The 26,949-nt window shown below is 47.1% G+C and overlaps 2 protein-coding genes and 1 long non-coding RNA gene across 6 annotated transcripts in view; 2 read left to right on the top strand and 1 right to left on the bottom strand.

Annotated features, from left to right (window-relative positions):
• The first annotated feature begins 15 nt into the window (after positions 1–15).
• Positions 16–14,201, top strand: NTHL1 (nth like DNA glycosylase 1). Of its 3 annotated transcripts, XR_013832970.1 has the most exons (7): positions 16–136; positions 1,048–1,310; positions 1,832–2,002; positions 5,041–5,200; positions 8,288–8,393; positions 9,324–14,083; positions 14,116–14,201. XR_013832970.1 is itself a non-coding variant. In XM_079952845.1 (6 exons), the coding sequence occupies exons 1-6, from the start codon at positions 25–27 to the stop codon at positions 9,445–9,447; spliced, it is 936 nt and encodes a 311-aa protein (XP_079808971.1). In that variant the 5' UTR covers positions 16–24; the 3' UTR covers positions 9,448–14,201. The 3 variants fall into 3 exon arrangements, 2 of the variants coding, with proteins under 2 accessions (XP_079808971.1, XP_079808972.1); XM_079952845.1 differs by having other exon boundaries at positions 9,324–14,201; XM_079952846.1 differs by lacking the exon at positions 1,832–2,002 and having other exon boundaries at positions 9,324–14,201.
• Positions 11,467–26,949, bottom strand: part of NHERF2 (NHERF family PDZ scaffold protein 2) — a 58,745-nt gene continuing 43,262 nt past the window's right edge. Inside the window, exons 4-7 of one of the 2 annotated variants that reach the window (XM_079952843.1) lie at positions 26,028–26,181; positions 22,126–22,169; positions 20,960–21,022; positions 11,467–17,347 (exon numbers count right to left, since the gene is read on the bottom strand). In XM_079952843.1, the coding sequence (XP_079808969.1) occupies positions 17,189–17,347; positions 20,960–21,022; positions 22,126–22,169; positions 26,028–26,181 (420 nt within the window). In that variant the 3' untranslated portion in view covers positions 11,467–17,188. The remainder of the gene's footprint in view (positions 17,348–20,959; positions 21,023–22,125; positions 22,170–26,027; positions 26,182–26,949) is intronic. The other variant, XM_079952844.1, reaches the window with a different exon arrangement.
• On the top strand, positions 17,357–19,383 carry LOC307202679. The gene is made up of 2 exons (XR_013832971.1): positions 17,357–18,503; positions 18,704–19,383. It is a non-coding gene; the product is annotated as an uncharacterized lncRNA (long non-coding RNA).

Below are 26,949 nucleotides of genomic sequence, written 5' to 3' on the forward strand. Positions count from 1 at the left end.
TGGTGTGCGAGGCAGAGACGGTGGATGCGCCGGCGGCCGCCGCGGGGCATTGTGGGGCTTGTAGTTCTGGGTCCAGGCAAAGGCATGTGCGCGAGTCGCGGGGTCTCCACCCGGCTGCAGCTGAGCAAAAGGAGAGGTCAGACCCGGCAAGGGGGTGAGGGAGGCTTCTTGGCTCTGGGGGAAAGAGCCAGGGGGCTTCGGCTGAGACCTATATTGAGTCAGAGCATTGGTCTACCTAGCCTAGTTTTGCCTACAGGAATTGGCAGCAATGGTTCTAGTCTAGGCTTTCAGGCGGGGAGTTTTTACCCCGACTCCCGTCCTATCTGCGGATGCCGCTGGGGATTGATGCTGCGACCTCCTGCCCTCCAAGTGTCTCTCTCTTCCAGGGACGTCCCTGATTTAGAGAAGCCGTCCCGCTTTCGGATTTGATCCTGGAATGTACTACTTTTCCTTAGGATGTCCCTATTTTCATTGGATAAATGTTGGAGGATATGGAGTTATCCGACCCCTGAGCCGTCTGAAGGCAGTCCTGTATAGGGAAGGGTTTTTTAAATATTTAACGTTTTATTGTGTTTTTATATATGTTGGAATCTGCCCAGAAGTGACTAGGGCAACCCAGTAAGTTGTGTGGGGTATAAATAGTAAAATTATTGTTATGAAATGGGACTTCTCTGTTTTCAATGGAGAAATGTTGGAGGGTATGAAAGCAGGTGCTCTGCCACTGAGCTGCATCGACTGGTGGTTCCAGACGAGGGGTTTTTCCTCCACCCACACTTGCAGATGCCATTGAGGGTTGAATTTAGGGCCTTCTGTGCTCAAAGCAGATGCTCTACCAAAGGTGGCTTTGTGCATGCAGTTGGTATAGCATGAGACACTTAATCTCTGGGTCGTGGGTTTGAGCCACTGCGAGCTATTGGGAAAAGAGACGGGATATAAATGCAAACAATCAGAAACAACACCTTGAATTTAGCCTGGTAGCTAATTAGTATCCAGTGCCAATTTAAAGTTCACTGCAGTTCAATATTCTCTCCCTCTCTTTTTTTGCAGGGGGGGAAGGGGGTGTTCCTGCACTGAGTGAAACCTTCCGCGCAAAGATCCACCAAAAGCAGAAGACCATCAGTGTTGCCTATGACTCTCCCGGAGGAAATGGTCTGGGCAAGACAAACGAAGCAGAGGGCAAGAAGCAGAAGTGGGCACCAAAAAACTGGGAGCAGCACCTGAGCAACATCCGGGAAATGAGGAAGGAGAGAGATGCCCCTGTGGACCAGATGGGTGCTGGGAAATGCTTTGACAGTGATGCTCCTCCAGAGGTGAGGAGAGAGCCCTGGAGCTCAAAACTGAGCTAAACTGCACATATTTAGGAGCTGGAAGGATCTTGGCAGGTTGCATTGTCTGCCTTCCTGCCCTCATAGAGCAGGACTGGGCAGGAGGTAGAGGCTGAGATCTGTTTGTAGAACAGATCTGGTTTTAACAATGATAACATGGGTTTCCCCACCTGAAGCTAGGAAAGCTAACCACTCACTGGCCCTGCTCTGCACCCTCCTTGAGTGTTTTTGCCTGGTTGAGATGTTCCCTTGAACCCTGATAATGTTTCCATCCATTTACCTGGATGGAAGACAGCAGAGAAATCTGTGTGTGTAGAAACCTCTGGCTTTTACGTAGCTGGGATGTAAAGGCTCTAGACACATCCATTGCTCCAACTACTTTTGCTTTTGGCCCTGCCCTTTACTAGCATATGTTGCCCTAGGTGGTTCTAGCAAAAAAACAAAGTAGATCTGACAAAAGATGATAACCTGTGATGATCACCTTCCATCTCCATACCATACTGTAGGTTAGGCGCTACCAGGTCCTCTTGTCACTCATGCTCTCCAGCCAAACCAAAGATCAGGTGACTTCAGCGGCCATGATGCGCCTGAGGGAACATGGCCTCACTGTGGACAACATCTTGGAGACTGATGACGTGACTCTAGGCCAGCTCATCTACCCTGTGGGGTTTTGGAAGGTGAGCCATTTGAGAGAATAGGAAAGAGGAAGAGCATTAAGCCAATATTTTTCTTGCCCTAATCTTAGTAATCAGCGCTGGGCATTTTGAGGAAATGAAGCTGGTTATATTTGTGTTTGGTAGAGTTGCGGTAAGGTTCTTAGAAACTGTTGGGAGAACAGCTTTAAAGACTTTAGAAAATGTGAACGTCTGAAGATCATAGCTGCTGGATCGGGTTAAAGGGGGCCAATCCAGCCCAACATCCTGTTCTCACAGTGACCAACCAGATGCCCCAATGGGAAGCCTGCAAGCAGGCCCTGAATGCAACAGCTCTGCCCACTTCCAATTCCCAGCAGCTTGTGTTCAGAAGCTTTCTGCCTCTGACAGTGGAGGTAGAGCACAACCATTGGTGTGGTGTGGAGTGGTGCATGCTCTAGTTATCTCCCGCTTGGACTACTGCAATGCGCTCTACGTGGGGCTACCTTTTAAGGCGACCCGGAAACTGCAATTAATCCAGAATGCAGCAGCTAGACTGGTGACTGGGAGTGGCCGCCGGGACCACATAACACCGGTCCTGAGAGATCTACATTGGCTCCGAGTACGTTTCCGAGCACAATTCAAAGTGTTGGTGCTGACCTTTAAAGCCCTAAATGGCCACGGTCCTGTATACCTGAAGGAGTGTCTCCACCCCCATCGTTCAACTCGGACACTGAGATCCAGCGCCAAGGGCCTTCTGGCAATTCCCTCATTGCGAGAAGTAAGGTTACAGGGAACCAGACAGAGGGCCTTCTCGGTAGTGGCACCCGCCCTGTGGAACGCCCTCCCTTCAGATGTGAAGGAAATAAGCAGCTATCTTATCTTTAAAAGACATCTGAAGGCAGCCCTGTTTAGGGAAGTTTTTAATATTTAATGCTGAATTGTTTTTAACACTTGATTGGAATCCACCCAGAATGGCTGGGGAAACTCAGCCAGATGGGCGGGGTATTATTTATTTATTTATTTATTTATTTATTTATTTATTTATTTATTTTTAATTGTGGCCATTGATAGCCTTATCCTCCTCAATGAATTTGTCTAATCCACTTTTGAAGCCATGCAAATTGATGACTCTCCCTGCCTCCTGTAAGAATGGATTCCACAGTTTAACTGTAATTGGTTCTTTCATACCACCAAACCCATTAAGATTCTCGTGGGATATCTGAAAAATGTTGTACGTTCAGAGCATCTTACTCTAGCTGGAGACTTCTTAAGAGGAGCAAAATTGATATTAGTCCCTAAGTGGTACGCTCCCAAAATGCTGAAAGAACACAAGTGGTTTAATACAATATGGTATGTCACTTTGATGTCTAAACTTACAGAAATAGTAAGATTAAGGGAGGGGAGACAGAAATCAGAATGGTTTGCAAGTTTATGTATCCCACCCGCCTTTACAAATCATATGGAGCAAAGATTTAATTTAGGACTGTTTAATTCTTTCTTGACTGTAGCATGAAATAATATAACTTTTCTATTACAGTAAGCCCACAACGTACATGGGGCTTACAGTCCAGGGATCGCACCTAAAGCCAAAACTCACTGGGTTTAATGGAGGTGGGATTGCCAACGTCATTTTTCACAGAACCCTACCACTTTCCACTTCTTTTTAAAATAAAAAAATTGCCATGCATGTAAAGCTTGAATGCACACAAGTTAAATGTGCGCAAGTTGTATTTCAATATTAAGTAATCAATGGCACAAAAGGAAAATAGATTGGATGGGAGGAGGAAATAAGCAAACAGGTTCAAGATCTTGATTACAAGTGGTCCTAATGACTAACTGGGTTGTGGAAGCTGTTTAAGGAGAGGAGGCACCAAATGTTGTGGGTCTGGTTGAGACCAGAGAGACCTCCTTACCAAGGGGCTTAATAATCCTTCCTGCCTTGCGGTTCTGAAAGCACACCCCTGCTAGATAATAAATAATAATTTTGTAATATAATTTTATTTACCGTATTTTTCGCCCCATTGGACACACTTTTTCCCCTCCAAAAATGAAGGGGAAATGTGGGTGCGTCCTATGGGGCGAATGCAGGCTTTCGCTGAAGCTTGGAGAGCGAGAGGGGTCGGTGCGCACCGACCCCTCTCGCTCTCCAGGCTTCAGGAAGACATCCGCAGCCTGGGCAGCCCTGCAGGAGGTCCGGCAGGGATGTCTAGGCTGCGGATAGCAGCCTGCTTCCCGAAGCGTCAGGCGCCCTGAAAGCAGAGCGCCCGGCGCTTCGGGAACACATCCGCAGCCTAGGCAGCCCTGTGGGAGTTCTCCGCAGGGCTCCCCATGCTGCGGATAGCAGCCTGCCGCCCGGCAGGCGGGGCGCCCTGAAGCAGAGCGCCCCGTGCGCCGGGCAGACATCCGCAGCGTGGGGAGCCCTGCAGGAGTTCCCCGCAGGGTTCCCCACACTGCGGATAGCAGCCTGCCACCCGGCGGGTGGGGCACACTGGAGCAGAGCGCCCCGCGCGCCGGGCAGACATCCGCAGCGTGGGGAGCCCTGCAGGAGTTCCCCGCAGGGTTCCCCACACTGCGGATAGCAGCCTGCCACCCGGCGGGTGGGGCACACTGGAGCAGAGCGCCCCGCGCGCCGGGCAGACATCCGCAGCGTGGGGAGCCCTGCAGGAGTTCCCCGCAGGGTTCCCCACACTGCGGATAGCAGCCTGCCGCCTGAGGCAGACATCGGCCAGCCCCACAAGCTCGGGGGACAGCAGGGAGGCGCAGCGCCTTCCTCGACCTGGTTCAGTTTCCCCGACCTGCTTTTGGGGGGAAATAAAGGGGAAAAAATTTCCTTTATTTCCCCCCCAAAAAACTAGTTGCGTCCTATGGGACGGAGCGTCCTATGGGACGAAAAATACGGTATATCCCACTCTCCCCAGCCGAAGCCGGGCTCAGAGATTCCATTGTCATTGTGGTCCCTGCTTTCATCCCGGCCCCTCATTCCTCATAGTCAGCCCCCTTATTCCCTCCATTGCTTGAGGCCTTCTTTGTCAGCTGGCTAAACCTCCAGCACACATCCCCCCATTTTTCACTGACTACAGCGGAAAGTGAGCTACATCAAGCAGACCACAGCAATTCTGAAGCAGGACTATGCTGGAGACATCCCAAGGACACTGGCGGAGCTGGTGAAACTCCCAGGGGTTGGACCCAAGATGGCTCATTTGGTGATGGACATTGCCTGGCAAGACGTCTCTGGAATCGGTACTGTTTCCATTTTTCTCTTAGCAGTCCCAACTCATTTGCTCTAGGAATCGGAGCTTCTAGAAGGATCTGGGATGGGGACCCTTGGGCCTAGGGGCCAAAGGTGGCCCTTTGGGCCTATCTATCTGGCCCTTGGAACATTCCCCAGGCCACACACCCTCACCAGTCTTGCTTCACACACCCCTTGAGCATTTTTGCCTGGGGAGAGGGCTTTTGTGTGTGTGGGTCCTGCTTGCAGATTTCCCTTTGGTGCATGTGGGTAGCCGCTGTGAAAACAAGATGCTAGACTATATGGGCTCTTCTTATGTACCGTATTTTTCGCTCTATAACACGCACCTGACCATAACATGCACATCGTTTTTAGAGGAGGAAAACAAGGGAAAAAACATTCTGAATGAAACAGTGGATGTATCATTTTTGTGCTTCATGCTGTGGCCACAGCCATGTGCTCTGATGGTGAATTTGGGCTGACACAATGCAAAGATCCTGAGGATCCATGTGGATCCATGTTTTGTAACCATGTTTTTGCACCATTGCAGCCCCAGGCAACAGTGGGTGCGTGATTTTTTGGGGGGCAGGCTGTAGCCATGGACATGCTATTTGATCTGATGGTGAATTTGGGCTGACCCAATGCAAAGATCCATGTGGATCCATGCTTTTTAACCACATTTTTGCACCATTGCAGCCCCAGGCAACAGTGGGTGCGTGATTTTTGGGGGGCAGGCTGTAGCCATGGACATGCTATTTGATCTGATGGTGAATTTGGGCTGACCCAATGCAAAGATCCTTAGGATCCATGTGGATCCATGCTTTTTAACCACATTTTTGCACCATTGCAGCCCCAGGCAACAGTGGGTGCGTGATTTTTGGGGGGCAGGCTGTAGCCATGGACATGCTATGTGATCTGATGGTAAATTTGGGCTGACCCAATGCAAAGATCCTGAGGATCCATGTGGATCCATGCTTTTTAACCACATTTTAAGTGGGGAGGGAAGGAAAAACACAGAAGGGACAAGGAGCAGGAGAGGGGTGTGCAGAGAAGCAGCTGGCTAAGAATGCAGGAGAGGGGTAGGGAGGAAAGGAAGGCAAAAGTTTTCCCTCACCTACCCACCCAAGCCAGCCAGCTCGCGCTCTCTGTCTGTCTCTCTCTCTCTCTCTCTCTCTCTCTCTCTCTCTCTCTCTCTCTCTCACTCTTGCATGTTTTCAGCTTTCCCCTCTGCTTGCCTGGAAGGGAGGGGCTTTCCCTGCTCTTTGTTCCGTTTGAGCAAACACAGCAAGGAAACAGAGGTGGGTGGGCAGTAAGACCCTGAGGCAGAATGCTGGAAAGCAGCCGCTTCCTCTTTTCAAGTTTCCCTTCTAGGAGACGCGCGGTTTGATTTTTGCCTGCTTTTTTTTGCCTCCCCTTGCACTGTTTGGCTCCAGGGACCACACATTCGCTCAATAACACGCGCAGACATTTCCCCTTCCTTTTTAGGAGAAAAAATCTGCGTGTTATAGAAGGAAAAATACGGTACATAGTTTGTCTAAGGCCACCTGAAGCAGAGGTGAAATGGGTCCTTTGTGGCTCACACACTTACAGAGCAATCATAACCATGTCTACTCAGCACCCCCATTGAATTCAGTGTTAGAATCTAATGAATCATTTAAAATCAAATGAATAGCTGTCACTTCAAAACAGTTCCTGTGAGGAGGCTTCTTCACTTTTGCCTACCTTGAATTTTGGGACTGTGATGCAATCCTGCTATAGGCAGGAGGTGGCGCTGTGGCTCCATGGCCCATGCTTGCACCAACCCACCTTTTTTTATTTTAACAGTACTTCCAATTAACATTTTAGGTTGCTGGTTACAGGAAACCTGGGAGGGCTGATTCTTGATGAATGGGACTTCAGGAACCAGTTGATTAAAAACTGAGGGTGGGGAGAATCTCATTTGGGGGTTCTCTGGTGGAATTCCTTCCCGATTAATCAAGGAGCCTGTGTGTTTCGCCCAGAGATGGCGGCAGTGCTGGGTGACAGACAGTGCCCAGTAATTTCAAAGGTGGGGAATCAGCCATTGTTATATTTGAGGCCTTGAGGCAACCTGATACCTCCATGGCAGCTGCGAGCCTCTTCTGAATGCCTCCTCCCACCTTCTGACTTAAGACTCTTACAAAATGCAGACTCGGGACATTAAAAGGGGCATTATTTTTTCCCCTCCCCCCACTTTTGCTTACCAGCTAGCCAGACTATTTGCGCTGGCCTAATAAAGGCCTTGCCCTAATAAGGATGTTGAAATTTCCATTTCTGAATCCAAAAGTCGCTTCCTTCCACCTGCCACTTCACAGCAGCAGGCCCTGATCTTCACAGGCATGCTGTGGACCACCTGAATGAAGTTCACGGACCACTGTGGTCCTCAGACCAGTGCTTGGGAACCCCCTGGTTTACAGTACACCGGCAAGGCACAATTTAGAAAGCAGTATTTTCCGCAATCCAAAACATTAGCATATTCAAATGAATTGAACACACTTGGATTTTCAAAATCAAAACATTGTGCTGTATCCCTTAGAACATAAGAATAACCTGCTGAATCAGACCCCTGGCCCATTTAGCCCAGCATCCTATTCTTACAGTGGCTAACCAAATGCCTGTGGGAAACCAGCGAGCAGGATTTGAGCACAAAAGCCCTCTCCCCTCCTGTAGTTCTCAGCAGCTGGTATTCAGAAGCATTGCTGCCTCTAAATTTGAAAGCAGAGCATAGCCATTGGTGGCCATCACTGCCTCCACAGTTTAACTATGTACTATGTGAAGCAGTATGTTCTTGTATCTGCTACTGACAGCCCAGTGACTATCTGGAACCTGTGGCCCTCCAGTTTCCTGACTCCCACTCCCATCAGCCCCCCAGCCAGCTGGGCCAGCAGCCAGTGGTGCTGGAAGTTGGAAGTCCAGCAACATCTGTAGGGCCACGGGTCCCCCAGCCCTCCTCTGGTCGAAAGCTCCGCTCAAAGACAAAACCATCCTTTACTTCAAGTAGGGGTCAAATATCCTCTAACTATTCTGGGAACTGAATATGGGATCTCCTCTCCCCTGACTCTACTCACCATTTTCCATAGGTGTGGACACACATGTGCACCGGATTTCCAACAGGTTGAAGTGGGCAAAGAAGGAAACAAAGCTTCCTGAGGAGACTCGGCTGGCTCTGGAAGAGTGGCTCCCCAGGTGAGGCAGTCGGGGTCAATTCTGACTTGTTTCTTTACTCCACGTATTCTGTTTCTTTTTTTTAATTCAGCCATGGTTTGTTTAGCCTAAGCCAGGGGTCTGCAACCCGCGGCTCCGGAGCCGCATGTGGCTCTTTTACACCTTTGCCGCGGCTCCGGGGCAGATACTAGTGAGGGGAGGAGGCGCATTGTGTGCCCCGACACTCCCCACTGTGGCGGGCGCTGTACTGGCTGTGACGTCGCATGGGGGCGGTGCATGTGTTAGTCACGCACCATCCCGACGTCACCTTCCCGCCCGCCCGCCCGCTACATTGTAAGGGGCATGTACGCTGGTCACTGTTTTGAAGGGGAGTGAAGAACACACACACACAAAAAAAAGGTAACTTGTTAATTTAACGTTTATTTCTATGAGGAGGAGTAATTCTGAGGGGTCAAACAAAGAAATAATAAAAAAGTGACAAAAAAGTTATTTTTATAATGATGAGTTTTGCGGCTCCCGGTTTTTTTTTTCTTCGGAAACGGGTCCAAGTGGCTCTTTTTGTCTTAAAGGTTGCAGACCCCTGGCCTAAGCAAAATGTGAAGTCATGGTTTGTTTTTGGCTTACGAACTGTGGCTTGTTTTAACAATAGTTTGGCTTTATGATCAACATGCTATCTTCATTGTCTCCCATTCCATTTCGGAGCCCAATTCAAAGTGGTGTTTTCCATCTTCAGAGCCCTAAACAGCCTCAGAAGAGGACGTCTGAAGGCTTCCCTTCTCCCATACAAAATTTACCACAGGGTTAGGCCTTCAGCTAAGCTCCAGGGGCAGCTAACCAACAACCCTTCAAATCTTTCTGAACTACAGCTCCTGTAGCCTCAGGGTGAAGGGTGGGTGATTAATCAAATTAATAATAATGATAAATGAACATTTCCCTTCCTTCTCCTCCTAGAGATCTCTGGAGTGAGATAAACTGGCTTCTTGTTGGGTTTGGGCAGCAAGTCTGCTTACCTGTAAATCCACGCTGCAGTGAATGCCTCAACAGGGACATCTGTCCGGCTTCGAGGAAGCGCTGAGAGATGCAACACTTACTGGAACAGGCCACCATACTGGGGGACTAGGACTTGGGGGCCCACCAATGGACTGATGATGCTGTAGCTGACCTGCCAGTGGCTTGAGCAAGAGGGATTTTCACCCTGAAATCTGGTGGCACTACAGCAATGACTTGGTTCCTGGTCTCCAAGCCATGCACAGGTGAGAGGGATCCAAATAGCATTGTTCCTCATAAAAGGTCCATAGAGTTGACTTAAGTTTGGTGTCCCAGGCTGCCCTGAAAGGACTCCTCTTAACCCAAGTATGAAGCCACACAGAGAGTAGTTAAATAAGTGCAACGTACTGGGCCAGATTCCAGACTAAGTTAGCTGGACTCGAGTCCCACTGAAATCAGTTGCACGTGTACATCTTGACATAACTCAGTTCAGCTAGCTCAGGCACCATCAGCACCATACATTTAAAGCAGTGACATGCTACTTTAAACAGTCATGGTCCCCCTGCCAGCCCCCTTCCCTAAGAATCCTGGGAGCTGCGTCTTGTTCAGCGTGCTGAGAGTTGTTAGGAGACCCCCTTTCCCCCTCACAGAGCTACAGTTCCCAGAGTTCCTGGGGAAGAGGAGTTGAAATTGCTTTGGGAATTGAAGCTGGAAGGGAATAGGGGTTCTTCCAGTAACTCCCAGCACCCTTAACAAACTACAGCTCCCATGGTTCTTTGGGCAAAGCCATGAGTATTTAAAATGATGAGAGTCTACTTCAAAAGTATAATCCAGCCCCCAATATCTTTTAAATGAAGCTTTTGCTGGATTCCTGTGGCTAGAAAGAGGAGATGGGGGAACGCAGGCTGAAAATGGGTGAAACTTTCTTTAGGGTGAAAATGAAAACAAGCAGAAAGTTCAGTTTGTGTCCTGTCAATGGAAGATCCACATGTTTTGATATGTCTGGAGATCTCTTTGTCATAAGCTATATATGTCTGACCAGAATTTCTAAGGTTCAGCTCACATGACATCCTCCGGCCTTTGTTTTGAAAGGGCAAGGCTCCCACTTTGAGAGCCTCTGCCTGAAGGGCAACCAGCCCTCAGGGTGTGTTGTATTTCCTTGTCTTTATGCCTCTCCCTGCCTCCACACACACTGTGAAGGAGGCCGGTCATACTTTCTTCCCAGACCAGACCTTCCTAAGAAGTGTTTGTGGATTCTGTCAGCTGCCTTTGCCCTTGAAGAATTTCCAATTTAAATGCTAATAAGCTAGTTACCAGGCAAAAGGAGTTATCCAGCTCCACTGGATGATGTCATTCAGGCCTGTCCCAGCGTCATGGAGGAATTAGCCTGTTGCCAAGGTAGGGAGAGTTGGAAGTTTAAAAACAGATGAGACAGAAAAAATGCTTCCCACCCCAATTGTATCTGATGGGCTCCAGGCCTTGAGATTTTAGATCAGCTTTCCTCCCAATCTATCACCCTCCTGATGTTTTGAACTACAACTCCCATCAGCCCCAGACAGCGCAACCATAAAGTACAGTCCAAAACATCTAGAAGACACCAGGTTGGGTAAGAGTTCTCCTATGTGAGAACGAAGCCTTTGAGATGTCCCAAGCAAAAGGGGCATTTGGAATACAGTGTAAGCCTTGAGCTTTGCTTAGCCTGTCACATAAGCCAAATGCTGAGAACTGCATCTACCTAAAGAGTAATTCTTATTTTTATATAATAAACAGTTTTGTTTTTAATAAGAATTTTGTCTAACAGTCTCTGTTTGGTGCTCAGGTTTCCCAGAAGAGGGGGCTTAATCCAGAGTAGGGAACTTGGGCCCAGGATCTGAAAGCAGCCCTCCAGGCCTTTCCTTCTGTCCCCTGGGACTCTCCCTATGACATACCCCCTCATTGGCCCTGCTTCAAACCTTCCTTGAGGGGCTGGAATATGTTTCCCTGATAATTTAAATGCACCTAGAAGTGAGGCAATCTGGCACAGCCAGGAAACAGACACAAAAGCTGGATGGGAGGAAGAGAGGGATACCATAAGGAAATAATAATTTGGACACCAACATCATAAAACTCGCTGTACATGGGAAACCAGTTTTATTATTGACATTTTAGTATACATTTTTTTACACAATGCAGTTAACAGCTCTTCTTATAACTTTTTAGTGAATGTCTAGGTTAGATGTGCAGAAACTGAGTTAAGTGCTGCAGAGCATATAGGATGGCAGAGAAAAGAGAGCCAGGCGTGCTTTTAAATCGTCATGAGTCAATCCACGTACTAGAGACTGGGATGTTTGCTTTCTTGGAAAGGGTAGGGGGAAAGATACCTCTATAGGTACAGATTTGTATAGGAGATTTCAATTGTACCACAACCCTCAAATTTGTGCTTCTGTCACACCTCTCCTATCCTTAAAGAATGACTTTAGAAATCCTTGTTCAAACCAGTCCTGCATTCATTCATTTCCTTACTATTATATTTCACCTTTCTTCGATCATGGAGCCCAAGGTGTTATCCAGGCGTTTTTCAAAAGGCCTCCTATCCTGTTTCATCTTCCACTGACCAGATGTAAACCTGTTCTTTCCATGCATCAGAGGGGTGGAGAACCTGTGGTCTTCCAGATGTTGCTGGACTCCAACTCCCATCAGCCCAAGGCTGGTAGGAACTGCAGCAGCAGCAGCACCCCCCACACACATGTGGTGCAGCAGCACCTTTGCTAATAATGAATTGGGGGCAACTCTTTTGGAGGTAAAAAAATTAGCCTAATTTGAAAAACAAGCGCCCTCCAATCATTTAAGGAATCAAACCAGCCCCCCCCAAAGCCTTTAGAAATCTCACACCGACTGTTCTCAAAATCAAGTTTCAAGCAACCTTTTCAGCAGGTATTAGCATATACCTGAATTACTACCAGTCTCACTCAATAAGTGTTTTCTTTGTTTAAAAAATTAAAAAAGACTCAGCAGAGCATTCTTCAGAAAGCCACATTTTCATTCACAAACATTTCATTATCCTCCTAGAATCAGTGGTCCTGAGTCATCAAGAGAGATTTATGGCAGGATTACTCAACCTGGGGCCCTCCAGTTGTTGTTGGACTACAAATCCCATCAGTATCAGCCAGCATGGCAAAAGGTCAGGGATGATGGGATGTGTATTCCAAACATCCGGGCACCAGGCTGGGGAAGGAAGATCTACATGCACTCTTATTTGCAATTGCCTCATAATGCACACCCTTCCTGTGGCATCAGCAGGAAGCCCCCTTTCAATACTAATGGGCATCTATGGGACTAACTGAGCATAACTGGGGCTGGACTGGGAGTCAGCAAGTACGGCTGTTCTCCAATAATAAATGGTCTGGGAATGTAGTAAAATCCCACGTCTGCAGACTGAGTTGTGCAAATTAGTCATATTTACATATATTTATTTTTACATAGCTTCACAGTCTTCAATGGTGCAGGTTTATATAAACAAATTGGAATGTTTTGGTCAAGCTTGGCAAAGAATGAGTCTCAAAGGCGGAAAGAATTCCTGACATTCCCCCAGATTCCATGTGGGCTAGAAACCCTATTTTTAAAATAAAAATCATCCTCATAATCATCATCATCATAAAGTGAAGAGCACAATGATTTGTAGCCAAACCCTTCTTGCCTGCTGAACATCTATGGAATCAATCTGAAATATGGGGGGAGGGGTTGTTTGCAAAAAGACCGCTTTCTAGTTCTCATGCCTACTGAGATAAAATTCAAAAGTGGTGGGTGATGCCTGGTGCTACCTCAGAAGACAGAGGGGGTAGGCCTCTGAGGGGACAGAGGTGAGGACTACAATGGTGTCCCTATGATAACCAGGCAGACTATGCAAAATCAGTCAAAATGTGGCCTTCAGTTAGATTAACTCAGGTGCAGAATTAGGGCACGTTTCTTAGGCATCCAGACCAGCTACCCCCAACTCTAGCAGCTCTAGGGCTGCTAGGAATTGTAGTCCAAAATAGCTGGAGACCATCAGATTGGTAAAAGCTGGTGTGCACAAAGGGTATCCAACGTGGTGCTCTCCAGATGTTGTGGACTGCAACTCCCATAAGCCCCAGCCAACACAACCAATGGTGAGAGATGATGGGAGATGGAGTCCAGCAACACCTAGAGAAGACTGCTTTGGCTACTCCTGGGGCGGACTATGAGTACAGGGCTGTCCATCATGGACACCGATACTCCACCTTGCATTTCTCTCAAAGCCCCCTGTAATGAAACTGTATACAAGGTTATTCCTGAAAACCAATCACATAACAAGAGAATGGTACCATTTACCAAGCCAGCTTTGCTACATGGCAGCCATTTCCCCAAAGGACAGGAAAATAATCTAAGGCACCTTATTCAGCTAAGTTATTTGCAAAGCCCCCAGAGTGTACTTATATCAAAGGGCACTTGGTCATCTTGCGGGTATTGTAGGGCTGTAAGAGTTGGAAGGGGCCCAAAGGATCATCTACTTCAACCCCCTGCAATGCAGGAATCACAGCTGAAGAATCCCTGAAGACAAAATGTCCCCTCCCCCAACTTCTTGAATACTTATATAGATTGTACATTTGTGTCCTAATTAAAAGGGTGGCAATTGCTTAGTCATACAGACCTCTTTTTATGAAAGAGAAACTGCATCCCATCCAGCTTGCTTTTTAATACTTGTTGTGGTTGTAAAGAAGAAAAGGGTGTGAAAGGTTGTGATGTCTCACTAAAGAAGGCTGGAAGAAAAAACTCTTCCTACCTGCCTCCCCTTACCAGATTAACAGTGTTATAAAATCATTAGCTATCTTCCTTTTTTTTTTTTTTTTTTACTCCTCCCTCACTTAGCAGAGTCAGGAGAAGAGTTTGGATAACAATTTCTGAGTTGCTGCAATGTGATCACTCTCAAGCAGCCTTTGCCAACTGTGTGCCCTTCAGATGCTCAAACTACAACTCCCATCAGCCCAAACCATGGATGTGCCTGCTGAGGCTGATGGGAGCTGTGGTTCAAAACAGTTAGAGGGCATCAGATTAGCAAAGAGATCTCCTCAAGAACAGAAGAGCCTAGTGTAGGGGTTCCACAGGAGTGTGTGCTTTACTTTTATGTGGCCCACACAGTTGACATACATCACTCATTGAGAAGGGTCAAATTCAGTTAGTAAGTAGGAGCAATACCCCAGAATTATCCACTTTCACTCAGGCCTGGATTCAGGACATTTCAGTGCCTACCACAGGAAAAAAAACCACACCAAACAGTATACTCCTTCCCATGAATTAACACAGGGAGAGGTGAGAACTTCCCTGGAAACTTCCCAGTGACCTGGGCCCCTTGGGTCAATCCGTCTCCCAACTCGTGTCCTCTTATAACAACATCAAGATCTATCTAGGGCAGGCATGTCCAAAATCCGTTTCGGGGGCCTAATCCGGCCTTCCAGTCAGTTTAATCCAGTTTATTTCCTAAAAAACCTCAACAACTTCAATCCTAAAAAAAGGTTAACAACTTTGATCGGCCCTCACAGCCCTTCACTTCATAAAATCTGGCCCTCTTTGAAAAAAGTTTGGACACCACTGATCTAGGGAATCACAGAATCATATAATTGTACAGTTGGAAGGGACCCCGAGAGTCATATGGTGCAAGAATCACAGCTAAAGAATCCCTCCAAGATGGCAATCCAACCTCTACCATGTCTCCTTGCCTTTAATAACAATTCTTCTTTCTATTTGGAGGGTGGGGGAAGTAACGTAGAGGGCCTAACACTGGTAATGAGCAGGTCAGATGGTCAGTAGATGCGGATGTGTTGCCGTCTCAAAAAAGAGACACATTCTGTGCTTCTGAGCCATTCCTTCAGAAAGAACATTGCAGAAGCTAAAACACATTCAGAGCTTGTTAAATTCAGCTTTACGCGTCATGGTTAAAGCATGAGATTTGACTTTGGCTGTAGGGAGGGGGTGCCTCAGGCCCAGTGACCAAATGTGGCTCTTCAGGCCTCTCCATCTGGCCCTCAGGATGCTTCCTAGGCCACTCCCCCTTCTCAAACCAAGGCCTGCTTGGTGCTTACATTAAGTCCTTTTCCCTGCCTGAGAAATGTTCTTGGACTGTAATGAAACCTTTTGGATTCCATGGTTGGAGAAGGGTGAGGGTTGGTGTAGAACCTCAGACCATTGCAGGTGGGGGAGGGGGAGCCCTGTGAGATCCACCACCTTTGCTTCTGGTTTCTCCTGCCACTGGTATGCAGCCCCCAGAAGATCGCCCACAAGGGAATGTGGCCCTCGGCCTGAAAAAGGCTGTGGGGACCACTCTCTCCATCATCTCCCACTGCCTATGGAAAGGGTTAGTAGTCATATGTTAAAGGGGAGACCATCCACTACAGCCTTTCCTTAGAACAGCTGATACGTGCAGATACCTTACTGCTGCTAAACTGAAAGGTTGGTTAATGGTGCAGCCGCTGAAACATTAGCAATGTTGAAATGGGGTGCATGTTTTCAAAAGGCCTGGAAGTGGAAATAGTTGTGCGGTTGGAGGTTAAATGAACTTGACCAAAAAGGGGGGTGCTTCTGCTTAAATCTCAAGATGCCTGTCCGTTTGCCAGCAGGGCACCGTCTCCCAGAGGAACCGCTCCCAGGAATGTTAGTATTTCACAGATACAATTGTCTTCCTGTGCTTCTCCCGAGTCTCGCTAAAAAGTGTTATTTCCAGCTTCTGGCTACAGCCAATTCAGATCAGTGTTCCTTATAAATGTCAGGATTTAGAAAGGGGGGGCGCTTGCTCCCCCCCCCCTTCTACCCTACCCTGGCCCCTGGGGGTTGGCAAGGGACGGCATGCATTTCTGCACCTGAGTGCACCAAATAATTGTGGTCTTTTGCCATGATTGGTACGGAAGGGACTTTTCAAAAAGCACGGTCGTTCTGAAAAGTGGTGAAGGGGCTTTTCGAAAAGCGCAGTTGTTCTGAAAAGTGGTAACAAGGCAAAAACAATTTGCAAAGAAAAGGGGGCTTGCTGTGCCTGAGGCTTAAAGGGTCAGGGCGTTTCAAGCACTAACTACGAACAGATGGAGGGGCGGGAAAAAATTTCCTCCTTTAAAAAATAAAAAGTCCAAGTTTAAAGCCACAGAGAAAACTTGCACAATCACGAAATGGTCAGGAACCACATTTATGAGGATGCCAACATGGAAACCCAGCAGTCTCTGCCAACCTGATGCCCCCTCCTGCCCGAAACCAAGGGCTGCTGCAAGGAGTGGGCATTATTTAGAATATCTAGAGGGCACCAGGTTGGCAACAGCTGCTGCTAACCCATCACAGTGCAGACCGCAGCATCCAGTTAAGTGGAAAGGCTCTGGTTAACAAGTTCTGGTTGGGACATTATAAAAAAAAAAATATTGACATCGCTACAAGAAGAGGCAGAAGAAGCTCAAACAATTAATGATATAAAAATGATCCTATAAATAATACATTCTAAATATTGCAGGTTAAGCGATTCAAAAAGGAAAGGAAAATTGCCGCTTGCTTTTCCTGCTTGTTACTGTGGCAGTTTCACAGTTGCCTGTTTTGTGTGTTTGAGCCCTGCAGTTTCAATCTCACTCTCTCTGACCACTTTTGTACAATAAAAGAGGCTGGGGGCAGGGGGGAAGGAGGGAATGTGCTTTGTACAAAGCAACACAAACCTATGGTAAAAAGCAGAGCCTGGCACGCCTTGGAGCGGTGCCTGTTGGAGGCACAGCGCGGCCATCGCCATCCCCGTGCTCATTTGCAAATGTCTCCAAGCCGGGGTGGGGGGAGCCGCAACAGGAGTCGAGAGGAGCTCCCCGGCCGGCTCAGAAGTTGCTGAAGATCTCCCGCTTCTTGTTCCAGTCCATCTGGGGGGCCCTTTTGTTCACCCGCTTGGCCCGCACTTTCTCTTTGGCCTCCGCTGCCGTGGGACTCAGGTTCAAGCCGCTCTCCTCAAACGGATCCTTCTTCCCAGGCTCTCCCACCTAGCGGGATTTTTAAAAAAAAAGAAAGAGAAAAGAATGGGATTCAAAAGAAGGGAAAGGACTGGTGGGATAGAGGGGTATGGTGGGGGCTCCTGTGCTGCATTTATTGCGGGGGGGGCAGGTTTCCCCCCACTTCAACCTGTCATCCCTTTTCAAACTCATTTTGCAGGGTTTGGAGAGGCTACCTTGCAGGTAGAGCTGACAGGAGGCAGCAAAAAAACTAAAGAGTCATTGCAGGATGCAGACTGGGTCTCTTGGGCCTTTGACAGGGCAAAACGCAGCCTCTGCTCTTAGGAGAGGAAGCAGCAACTGAGAAGAACTATAACTCAGGGGCAGAGTATTTGCTTTGCATGCAGAAGGTCCCAGGTGGCATCTCCAGGCAGGGTTAGGAAAGACCCTTGGTATGAAACCCTAGAGAGCCGTAGCCAATCAATACAGACAATACTGAGCGAGGTGGACCAATGGATGTAGCTGAGTGGCAGGACATCTGCTCTGCATGTAGAAGACCTTGGGTTCAATCCCTGGTCTCTTTTCCAGGCAGGGTTGGGAGACCCCACAAGTCTGTGTGAACAGTGTTAAGCTAGACAGACCAATGGCCTGACTCAATATAAGGCAGCTTCCTATGTCCCTAATTCTGATGCCGAAGAGCTGCGCTTACTCTTCATAGAACCCAAGTTTTTGGAACATCAGCAAGTACTAACCCATCTGGCCCCATGTCAACCCACCACAGACCCAAGTCTGCAGCCCAAACGTCATCATGCATCACCAGCAGAGCGCAGGAGGGATGGGCCTCCAGCTTAATGGAAGGCCATATGCTTTGTATCCAGAGAAGGTTTCATGTGCTATGCCTGGCCTGAGAAAGGAATGTCACCTGCTTTACAGCGGCGATTAAACAAACCAGCAGTAAGCAACTGGACACCTCCGGGCAGGATCCGGCCTCCAACCACCAACCCAGGGAGCAAGGGGATGTGGATGAGCAGCGTCAGAAAGCAATGGGATGTGGTACCCAAATCCGCTTGGGAGCGGTGGGTGGTCACTGTCCCCAGTGTTTAAAATTTCCTGGGCGACAGACACATTTTGCTCCTGGTGCGGGTCCAATTGTGACTACGTGGAGATTTCTGGGCGACTGACATCTCCATCGAGCCAGCTGAATCATGTGCAGCAAAAGATACATGCTCCTGAACTGCCAAGCAAATCATGGACCCCTTGCTGAGCATTTTAGTCCTCCATCATCACATCAAGGAAAGGAAGTGCAGCACTAAGTGCAGATACATCTGACTGTGCTGCAGCATTTCCACAGGCCACGCAAATGGAACTCGCAGACCACAGTTTAAAAATTTCTGCCTTAGCCCCTAGTTGATTCCATTTCCCTTTCCACTGTTTATGTTTCTCCTTCTTGCCTCCTGGGACAAGTGAACTGTTGTAAGAGCAAGCTACAGTCAGGCAATGTAGTTGAGATAATAAAATAATAGAATTGTAGTGCTGGAAGGAACACCAAAGGTCATCAAGTCCAACCCCCTGGCGAATTGACATAACCTAAGCTTAAGGTGCCATTTGGCGCCTAGCTTACATATCTTGAGTTTCTAACACTGGCCTCACTCCCCTATCACAGTGGACCTCTGGGACAATTAAGTGCCACTTAGGGTTCTCCTTCTATGTCTATTCAAAACCACAAGCCCATGGCAGGATCGGGACCCAAGGCGATAAAACCAAGAAAGGCCCTCAGCGGAACCAAGCCGATGAAGCCTGTAAGAAAGCAGGACATCAGCCAGCACTGGCAAAAGCTGGATGAAACTAGTGAATAATTCCTCTCCCTCACCACCAACCCGGCATGGAAAGAATGCAGAGTTTTTGGACTCCAGTGAACAGTGAGGCCAGTTGCTCCTCTGAAGGAACAGGGATCGGATCCCCCGTAATTCAAGCCTCTCTGTGGTCTTCACAAAACTCTCCTCTAGTCAAGGCCTGCATATTTCTCTCTTAAAGAAACAGGGCTGCAGTGGTGGCAGGGCGTGAGGAAATAAATAAGCTGCATTGCATTCAAGTATTTCCCTTCGCATTTGAATGCAATTAAGCTGTTTGTTTGTTTTTTAAAGTATAGGGGTTTGGGAGCGGGGAATCTGCTGGCTTTATTTATTTTTATTTTTATTTTTATTTTTGCCAGAAATAGTTCATATTCCCTCTACATCAACATATTCCTAGTGGCTTCTATTGTTCTCTTCCTTCTTTCATCCTGAGGGGTCCCCGGAAGGAGAAATAAGAGAAGACAGTTTGACTCTGGCCACCTCTGTGGTGGAACATGGCAGATGTTTAACAGCTGACAAAAAAACCACAAAAAACTTGCTTGTTTAGAAGGAGGGAGCAGGGAAGCTAAATTTTGGAGTGGCAGCAGCAGCAGCAGCGTCAACAACAACTACATTTCCTATCCACGTTGTTACAATTACTACTAATTTTTTATGACATGCCCATTGCCATAAGCTCCCAGGGCAGGTTGTAACAATATAAAAAGAAGGACTTAAGAAGAACTCTACTGGATCAGGCTAATAGCCACTGTGGCTAGTAGTCATTGATAGCCTTCTCCCCCACAAATTTGTCCAATCCACTTTTGAAGCAAGGTTGGTGGCCATTGCTGCCTCTTGAGGGAGTTCCATAGCTTAACTACGCGCTGCATGAAGAAGGAGTTTTATCTATGAGAAAGGAAGAGCAGCTTTTCTCTATCCACTTTCTCCATGCCACACATAATTTTTATAAAACTCCATCACGTCATCCCTTGCTCGCCTTTTCTCTAGACTTAACGGTTCCCCAAAACAATATTAGAATCAGTTAAAATGATCTGCAGTCACAAAAACAGGGTGGGCCCCCAAAAATATACATCTCAGGTGTCAAGAGGTCAGGGTCAAGAAGCTGCACTATGAAGGTTGCAGGTGCACTTCTGTGGGGAGGGAATTCCACAATTTTGGGGCTGCCACGGGGAATGCCCTCCCCCAGGCCACTACCACGCCAAACATCTAAGGGTGGCAGAACTACCAAGAGGGGCACCACTCACTGATCCTAAAACCACATGAAGGGTGACAAGCTTGGAAAAGTTGTGCAGGAAGCAGGAGGTAGTCGGTGCAGAAATGCCCCTGGGATTTACAAGAGGTGGAAGGCCAGAAAGCAAGAAAATAATAATAATAATAATAATAATAATAATAATAATAATAATAATAAATTTATTATTTATACCCCGCCCATCTGGCTGAGTTTCCCCAGCCACTCTGGGTGGCTTCCAATCAAGTGTTAAAAACAATACAGCATTAAATATTAAAAACTTCCCTAAACAGGACTGCCTTCAGATGGAAAAAGTCCCAGTCCAGATGAGCAGAAGACAAAAGCATGTTCCATATTAGAAGCAGGAGAAAAGAGAAGATGGGTGGATGCCGCAGAGACACTGAGAAGGAGGGAGAGGCAGAACTTGGCAGAGGCAGGAGGAGGAAGAAGAAGGGGCAGAATCCAGAGGGGGACCCCTGGAAGGATGCAGGTCCAGGGGATTTCCTTGGCAATGCAAGAAAGAATATATACGAGGTTTCCTGTGCAGTGTTTGGGCAGGTCAAGAAATGGGATCACTTTGTTTACCTCAGACTCCTTCTCAGGACTTTGGCAATCGCTGTGGGACGAGGACATGGATCCCCCATTCAGCTGTCGGGAATGGAAAGAGGGTGTGTGTTTATTACAAGAAAAGTGGAATTGGAGGGGTTAAGAACACGATTTGGACAGCTGTAGGACAGTGCCTTGAGGTTTTGTGCCAGCATGGTGAGCGTGGTGGTGCCACTTGGGGAAACATGGGCCATAAAGAAGAACAGGAAGGTGGGTCAACCCATACAATCTCCATTGCAATCTTTCCCCTGCATGGCTCACAATAAAATTTCCAGGCAGAGAAAAAGTCACGGAAGTTTTTAAGAAAAGGCAGCATATTGTGTTGGGTCAGTTTGATAAGGATTTCTCATTACAGGCTGCAGCCCTTCAATCTCATGTGATCCATCTCATTTCCTAGCACTGCAGGAAGACAGATCTAAATAAGTTGGGCCAAAGGTTGCTGAAGCCACAGAAACCAGAGGAGAGTGAAGGAAGATGGCCAGGGATCTCGTTGATCCGAAATGGACATGTCCTATGTGTCACATCTTAAATTTGTGACTCAAGGAAGAAAACTAGAATTCCCCAGCCTTGTGTCATGCAGGTGTGTTGGACTACAACTCCCATCAGCCCCAGCCACCATGGGCTAAGGACACGGGTACCATGCTAACTGGGGCTGATGGGAGTTGTGGTCCAACACACCTGCACGGCATCAGGCTGAAGAAAGCTGCACTCAGCTCTGCTGTACATTCTGAACAGGTAACAGGGTAGGGGTGGAAGTTGATTCAGTCTACATTTCAAGGCAAACCAAACTGGAACTCAAAACACAGTCATCTTTCAAAATCTGCAGTCCTCCCAATTTTGCTGTGCAGTTCTCCAGGCAGGGAATGTGTACAAAAATGAATATACTAGAGTCAGGTATGTATCAAAATGCTTCTTATTCCAGGAATTTTTTTTGCAAAAGGATGTGCATATTGGGCAAAACTGCATACAATAATGTGTATATCGGGGGGGGGGGGGATGCACTAAAATGTGGATATTTTCATGAGGACTTTTTTTTGGGGGGGGGGAATGCCCAATGATATGGAGAACTGAACTTAAGAATGGAAAAATAAGAAACCGAGAGAGACAGAAACAGACAGATTCACCCATCCGTACCCATCGCTCACCTGCGTTTGTGCTGACCCATTGGTCATGGGCTGAGGAAGTCCACCTGAAGGGAAAGGAGAAAACCCCAGTTGAATACAGTCGTGGAAACTCAACAAACGTCCTGATAACATGCCAAAAAACAAAAGAACCACAGAACTATCCCTGTGTCAAACATTACTGTCTCTTTTAGTTTCAGAAATTCAAAGTTCTACTAACACAGACACCTAATAATAATAATAATAATAATAATAATAATAATTTATTATTTATACCCCGCCCATCTGGCTGGGCTTCCCCAGCCACTCTGAGCGGCTTCCAACAGAACATTAAAATACAATAATCTATTAAACATACAAAAGAAAAAAGAGGCTCCCTATGAAGCCCCACCAAACATTTGAAGGTGAGGGTTGCTCCTATGTCCTTCTGAGGGCCAAACCGGCTGTGACTTTGATTGCATGAATGCTGCATTTCGGAGCTCCCGCCTATTGACATCAGGCGGGCGCCTTTACTGTATTCTTTCTGGCACCTGCTTAAAACATTTTTGTTTAGGCACAGTGCTTTGCAGGCACCATGGCTCAGCTGACTGCCAGGTCTTGCAAAACCCTGTGCCTTTGCAAGTGCCAGGGAACATGGTAACGCTTGTCAAGGCAACTCCACTTTTAGCAGAGAGTTGCATTTTTGCCATATGACATCAGGTATAGAGGCACCCGTAAGATGGAGGTTCCCCACCACTGCTCTAGTGGGCTCAGGGGGGCATCCTTAAAAAGTCCCTTTAATTTCCCCTACAAAATTAAGTGAAGGAAGGCAACTTCATAATCTTTCTGCAGAAAATGGAGCATTTTCATAATGTATTGACAGGAAAATATAAAACTATGCACACACTTAAGAACGTTGTAGATCATTAAAGTAGATACGTTAACTCTGTTTAGACAGATAGTATTGCATTTGCTATGCCTATTATCCTTTTTTATGCATATGCATTGCTAACATTTATTTTCTTTTCTTATTGTTATTATGTTTTCACTGACTTGTATCTTGACCAATAATAATAATAAAACATCCTATCAGGTATTCTTTTAGATGTATTTCAGGAAAATCTTCAGGCATAAATGTTATTTTATCAGGTCAGATCTTTGGAACTGGCACTTTTACAGGTGCTCCATTCAACATCTGGAAGAAACCTTTTAGTGTGGCAGCTTCTACACTTTGGAACTCCCTGCTTATTGATTATCAGGCAGGCACCTTCACTGTACTCTTTTCAGTGCCCACTAAAAACATTTTTGTTTAGACAAGCCTACCCATATAGTGTATTGTTATTTTAAATTTTTGAAAGTCTTAAATTGTTGTTAATATTCTCATTGATAATGCTACTGTTTTATCACCCTTGTAAAACACTTTGAACGTTAGCAGATATTTATCTCTCTATATGTATATATATAGAGAGAGAAAAATATAGATAAATACTGCATGCAGGCCCTGCTTGAGAATAGGATGCTGGACTAAATGGGCCACTGGCCAGATTCAGCAAGGCTGCTTTTATGCTCTTGGATAAATTAGGACCAAAGTCACCACATGAGCTCTGACGATGAGTAGGAGAACCCAGGTCCACTGTGGTCCAACACTCTACATGCTGTGTGAGCTCTTCCTGTCCCAGATTTAGCCCATAAAGTTATTCTACATCAGGAGCAAATGGAGGAATCAGACCATCTGTAAGAGTCAACATGCAGCAACGATTTCATAAACAGAAGCATCCCTACTGATATCCTGTGGATGTGGGCTCTAAAGGGCTCGTCACTCCTGCAAGACTTCCCCCTCTTTCTCTCCTTTGCCTGTAACTCAGCAGCAGCTGGTCTGGCCCTCCTCCTCCTCCTCCTCAGCTATCGCTTGAAAACAGGCCTCAGCACTCCAAGAGACAACCCGAAACCCTTCATACTTTCTGGGATTGGGTGACCATGCTAGCTGCATCTCCTCAAGAGGAGAACAGGGGCTTTATTATCCACCATGCCAAGAAAGAAAGAGAGTTTCTCCCTGACCCTATCTCTTATTTTGCTCCTGCTCTCAGCATCTGACACCATTTCTCTACATCCACCGCCCGCCCCCCTCCAGTTCTGAATTGTTCCAAGTCGTTCTTTTGGATTCCTCTCTCCACTGAAGGCCAGGAAAAGACAATCCAGCACTGGAGGCAGAACTCAGCTCAGTTAGATAAGAAACAGCTGTGTTAAAAACACACAGAGCTCTCCATTCAACCCAGCCAAGGAAGGAGGATTGGGGGTTGCAAGGAGAGCAGGGATATGGATGCTTGGTGGAACCCAGTGGTCTCTCCACCCCCCCCCCAACTCTGGCTAAGCAACAGCTTACAAAACCCAAAAATTGCAAGGCCAGTAGAGGGGGTATCCACTGCTAGGGGTTTTTTTTAAACGGCTGTTTTGCAAAATGTTGCTCTCTACTTGGATCCAGGCCAGTGGCTGGTGCTTCATTTGTGAAAGTGTCTGGAGCTGAAACCTGGCAGAGCTCTTCTCCCCTTCATCCCCAGTGCATGGAACCTGGTTGTAGTTTCTGTGATGAAGGGGGAAACTGCACATGCCCAGAGCAACTCTCTTCCTTGGCAAGATTGGAGGAATGTTCAGAGTGACTGCAGAAACTTCAAGCAGAGAAAGATGATTCCAAGATATTTCGTTGTTAACGGGTACTGCAGACAAGGAACATGCTTTGACACGACACTAACTAAAGAGCAGGCTTTCCAAACTGGGTGCCTTCCAGATGTTTCAGACTACACCTCCCATCAGGCTCAGCCATCACAACTGCTGTGAAGCATCAAGCTAGGGGGAGACTGCAGGTTTAAATCCCCACTCGGCCATCTTGCTCACATCTTGCTTGGGCCAGTCATTCCTTGCAGGGTTGTTGTGAAGATGAAATTGTGGCGGAGAAGAGTATCCCACATCCGCACTATACATTTAAAGCAGTTAACCTGCCACTTTACACAGTCATGGCTTCCCCGGAAGAATTCTGGAAACTACAGATTGTTTTGTATCTCACCACATTATACTTCCAGTCGTGTGGTGAGATTGGTTACAGTACAAAATCATATGAGCAAAAAAAAAATTATATAATGTGTGGTGGGTGTCAGCTTTTCCCCTGCTACTGGGTACATAATAAAGGGGTACCACTCTACTGAAAAGTGTCATTTGTTTTCATTCCCTTTGCTGTATTTTTTATTGGTTAGGTTCTCTGGTAATGCTAGCTCTGGGAGGGGAGCAGAGGTCTCCTAACAAATTTCAGCACCCCTAACAAACTACAGTTCCTGGGGGGGAGGAGCTGTGGCTGTTTAAATAATAAATAATAACAATAAATTTTATGTATATCCCGCTCTCCCCAGCCGACGCCGGGCTCAGGGCTGCTAACAACAATAAAATAATACACCATTCTAAAATCAGTCTAAAAATCACCATTCATTATAAAATTAATTCAAATCAAATTGATGGCAACCATTGGGCTAGAGTTCTGGCCAAAGGAGGGAGTCAGGCTGTGCCCTGGCCAAAGGCCTGGTGGAACAGCTCTGTCTTGTAGGCCCTGCGGAAAGATGTCAGGTCCCGCAGGGCCCTAGTCTCTTGAGACAGAGCGTTCCACCAGATTGGAGCCACAGCTGAAAAAGCCCTGGCTCTAGTTGAGGCCAGCCTAACCTCTCTGTGGCCTGGGACCTTCAAGATGTTTTTGTTTGAAGACCGTAAGTTCCTCTGTGGGACATACCAGGAGAGGCAGTCCCGTAGGTACGAGGGTCCTAGGCCGAGTAAAGTAGTATTATTAAAGTAGTATTATTGTGCTTTAAACGTATAGTGCAGATGGGGCCTATACAGGGACATCTATCTCCCTTGCAAAATCCCTGCCCCCTCTGCGAAAGCTGGTTCTAGGAGAAATGCTTTACCTCCGATGTGCTCCTCTGTAGGGGTGATGCCCAGTTTCTTGAAATACTCGTCTGTTTCGGGGTCCACAACTAGCAGTGTGGCTTCATGCTCCTTGGACTTGATATGTGACACTACCTCAGAATGCTTCAGGCCCTCGACGTTGATCCCGTTGACCTGAGGGAGAGAAAAAAGAGAGGTAGGGGGAGAGAATGAATGGCTGGATTACCACAATGCATTTCACATGGAGCTGCCTTGGGAGACAGTTTGGAGATCTCTAGGGTATCTGGTTGGCCCCTGTGAGAGCAGGATGCTGGACTGGATGGCACCTCCCTTGGCCTGATCCAGCTGGCCTCTTCTTTTGTTTTAATCTAGCATTAGATTTTGTAACAAACTGCTCCCCCTCCAATAGATAGATATAAAGGTTTTGTCCCTTTTAGAACAAAGGAACCAACAGCAGCCAGAGGGGAATGGTTCTGCTATGCTTTGCTATTTTAAACCAGGACAAAGGGGAAATTCACTCCACACAGCGGGCTCTCACGGCTTTGACAAACAATCACTGCCCTTTTGTTGCTAGCCTAGGATAATGGAGCAAAGGGGATCATTTTGTTCATGCCCAGGCGCCAATTATCACCTGACAATGGAAGGCAATTAATCAGTTCATCATGTGGTGTGCTGCTGCTTTCTGCTTTGACTGTTTTCTTTTTATTATTATTTTGGGGATTTGGAGGGGAAATGTCAGCAAACTAGTTACATGGGCAAGGTAGTGATGTGCTTAGCCAAGTGCTTATCCTGGAGCAAAAACAGTGGTGAGGCTGCTCCAGAATATGCTCCCCATCTGGATTACACCTCCCCCCCCCCAATACCCCTGACCTGGCTGCTCTTAGCCCTGCAAAAGTGCTGAGATCACCTATCAAACCAAAGCTGTGGTTAAGTTGTTGCTTG

The sequence above is a fragment of the Podarcis cretensis genome (assembly GCF_951804945.1).
Source record: "Podarcis cretensis genome assembly, chromosome: 14".
Lineage (NCBI taxonomy): Eukaryota > Metazoa > Chordata > Lepidosauria > Squamata > Lacertidae > Podarcis > Podarcis cretensis.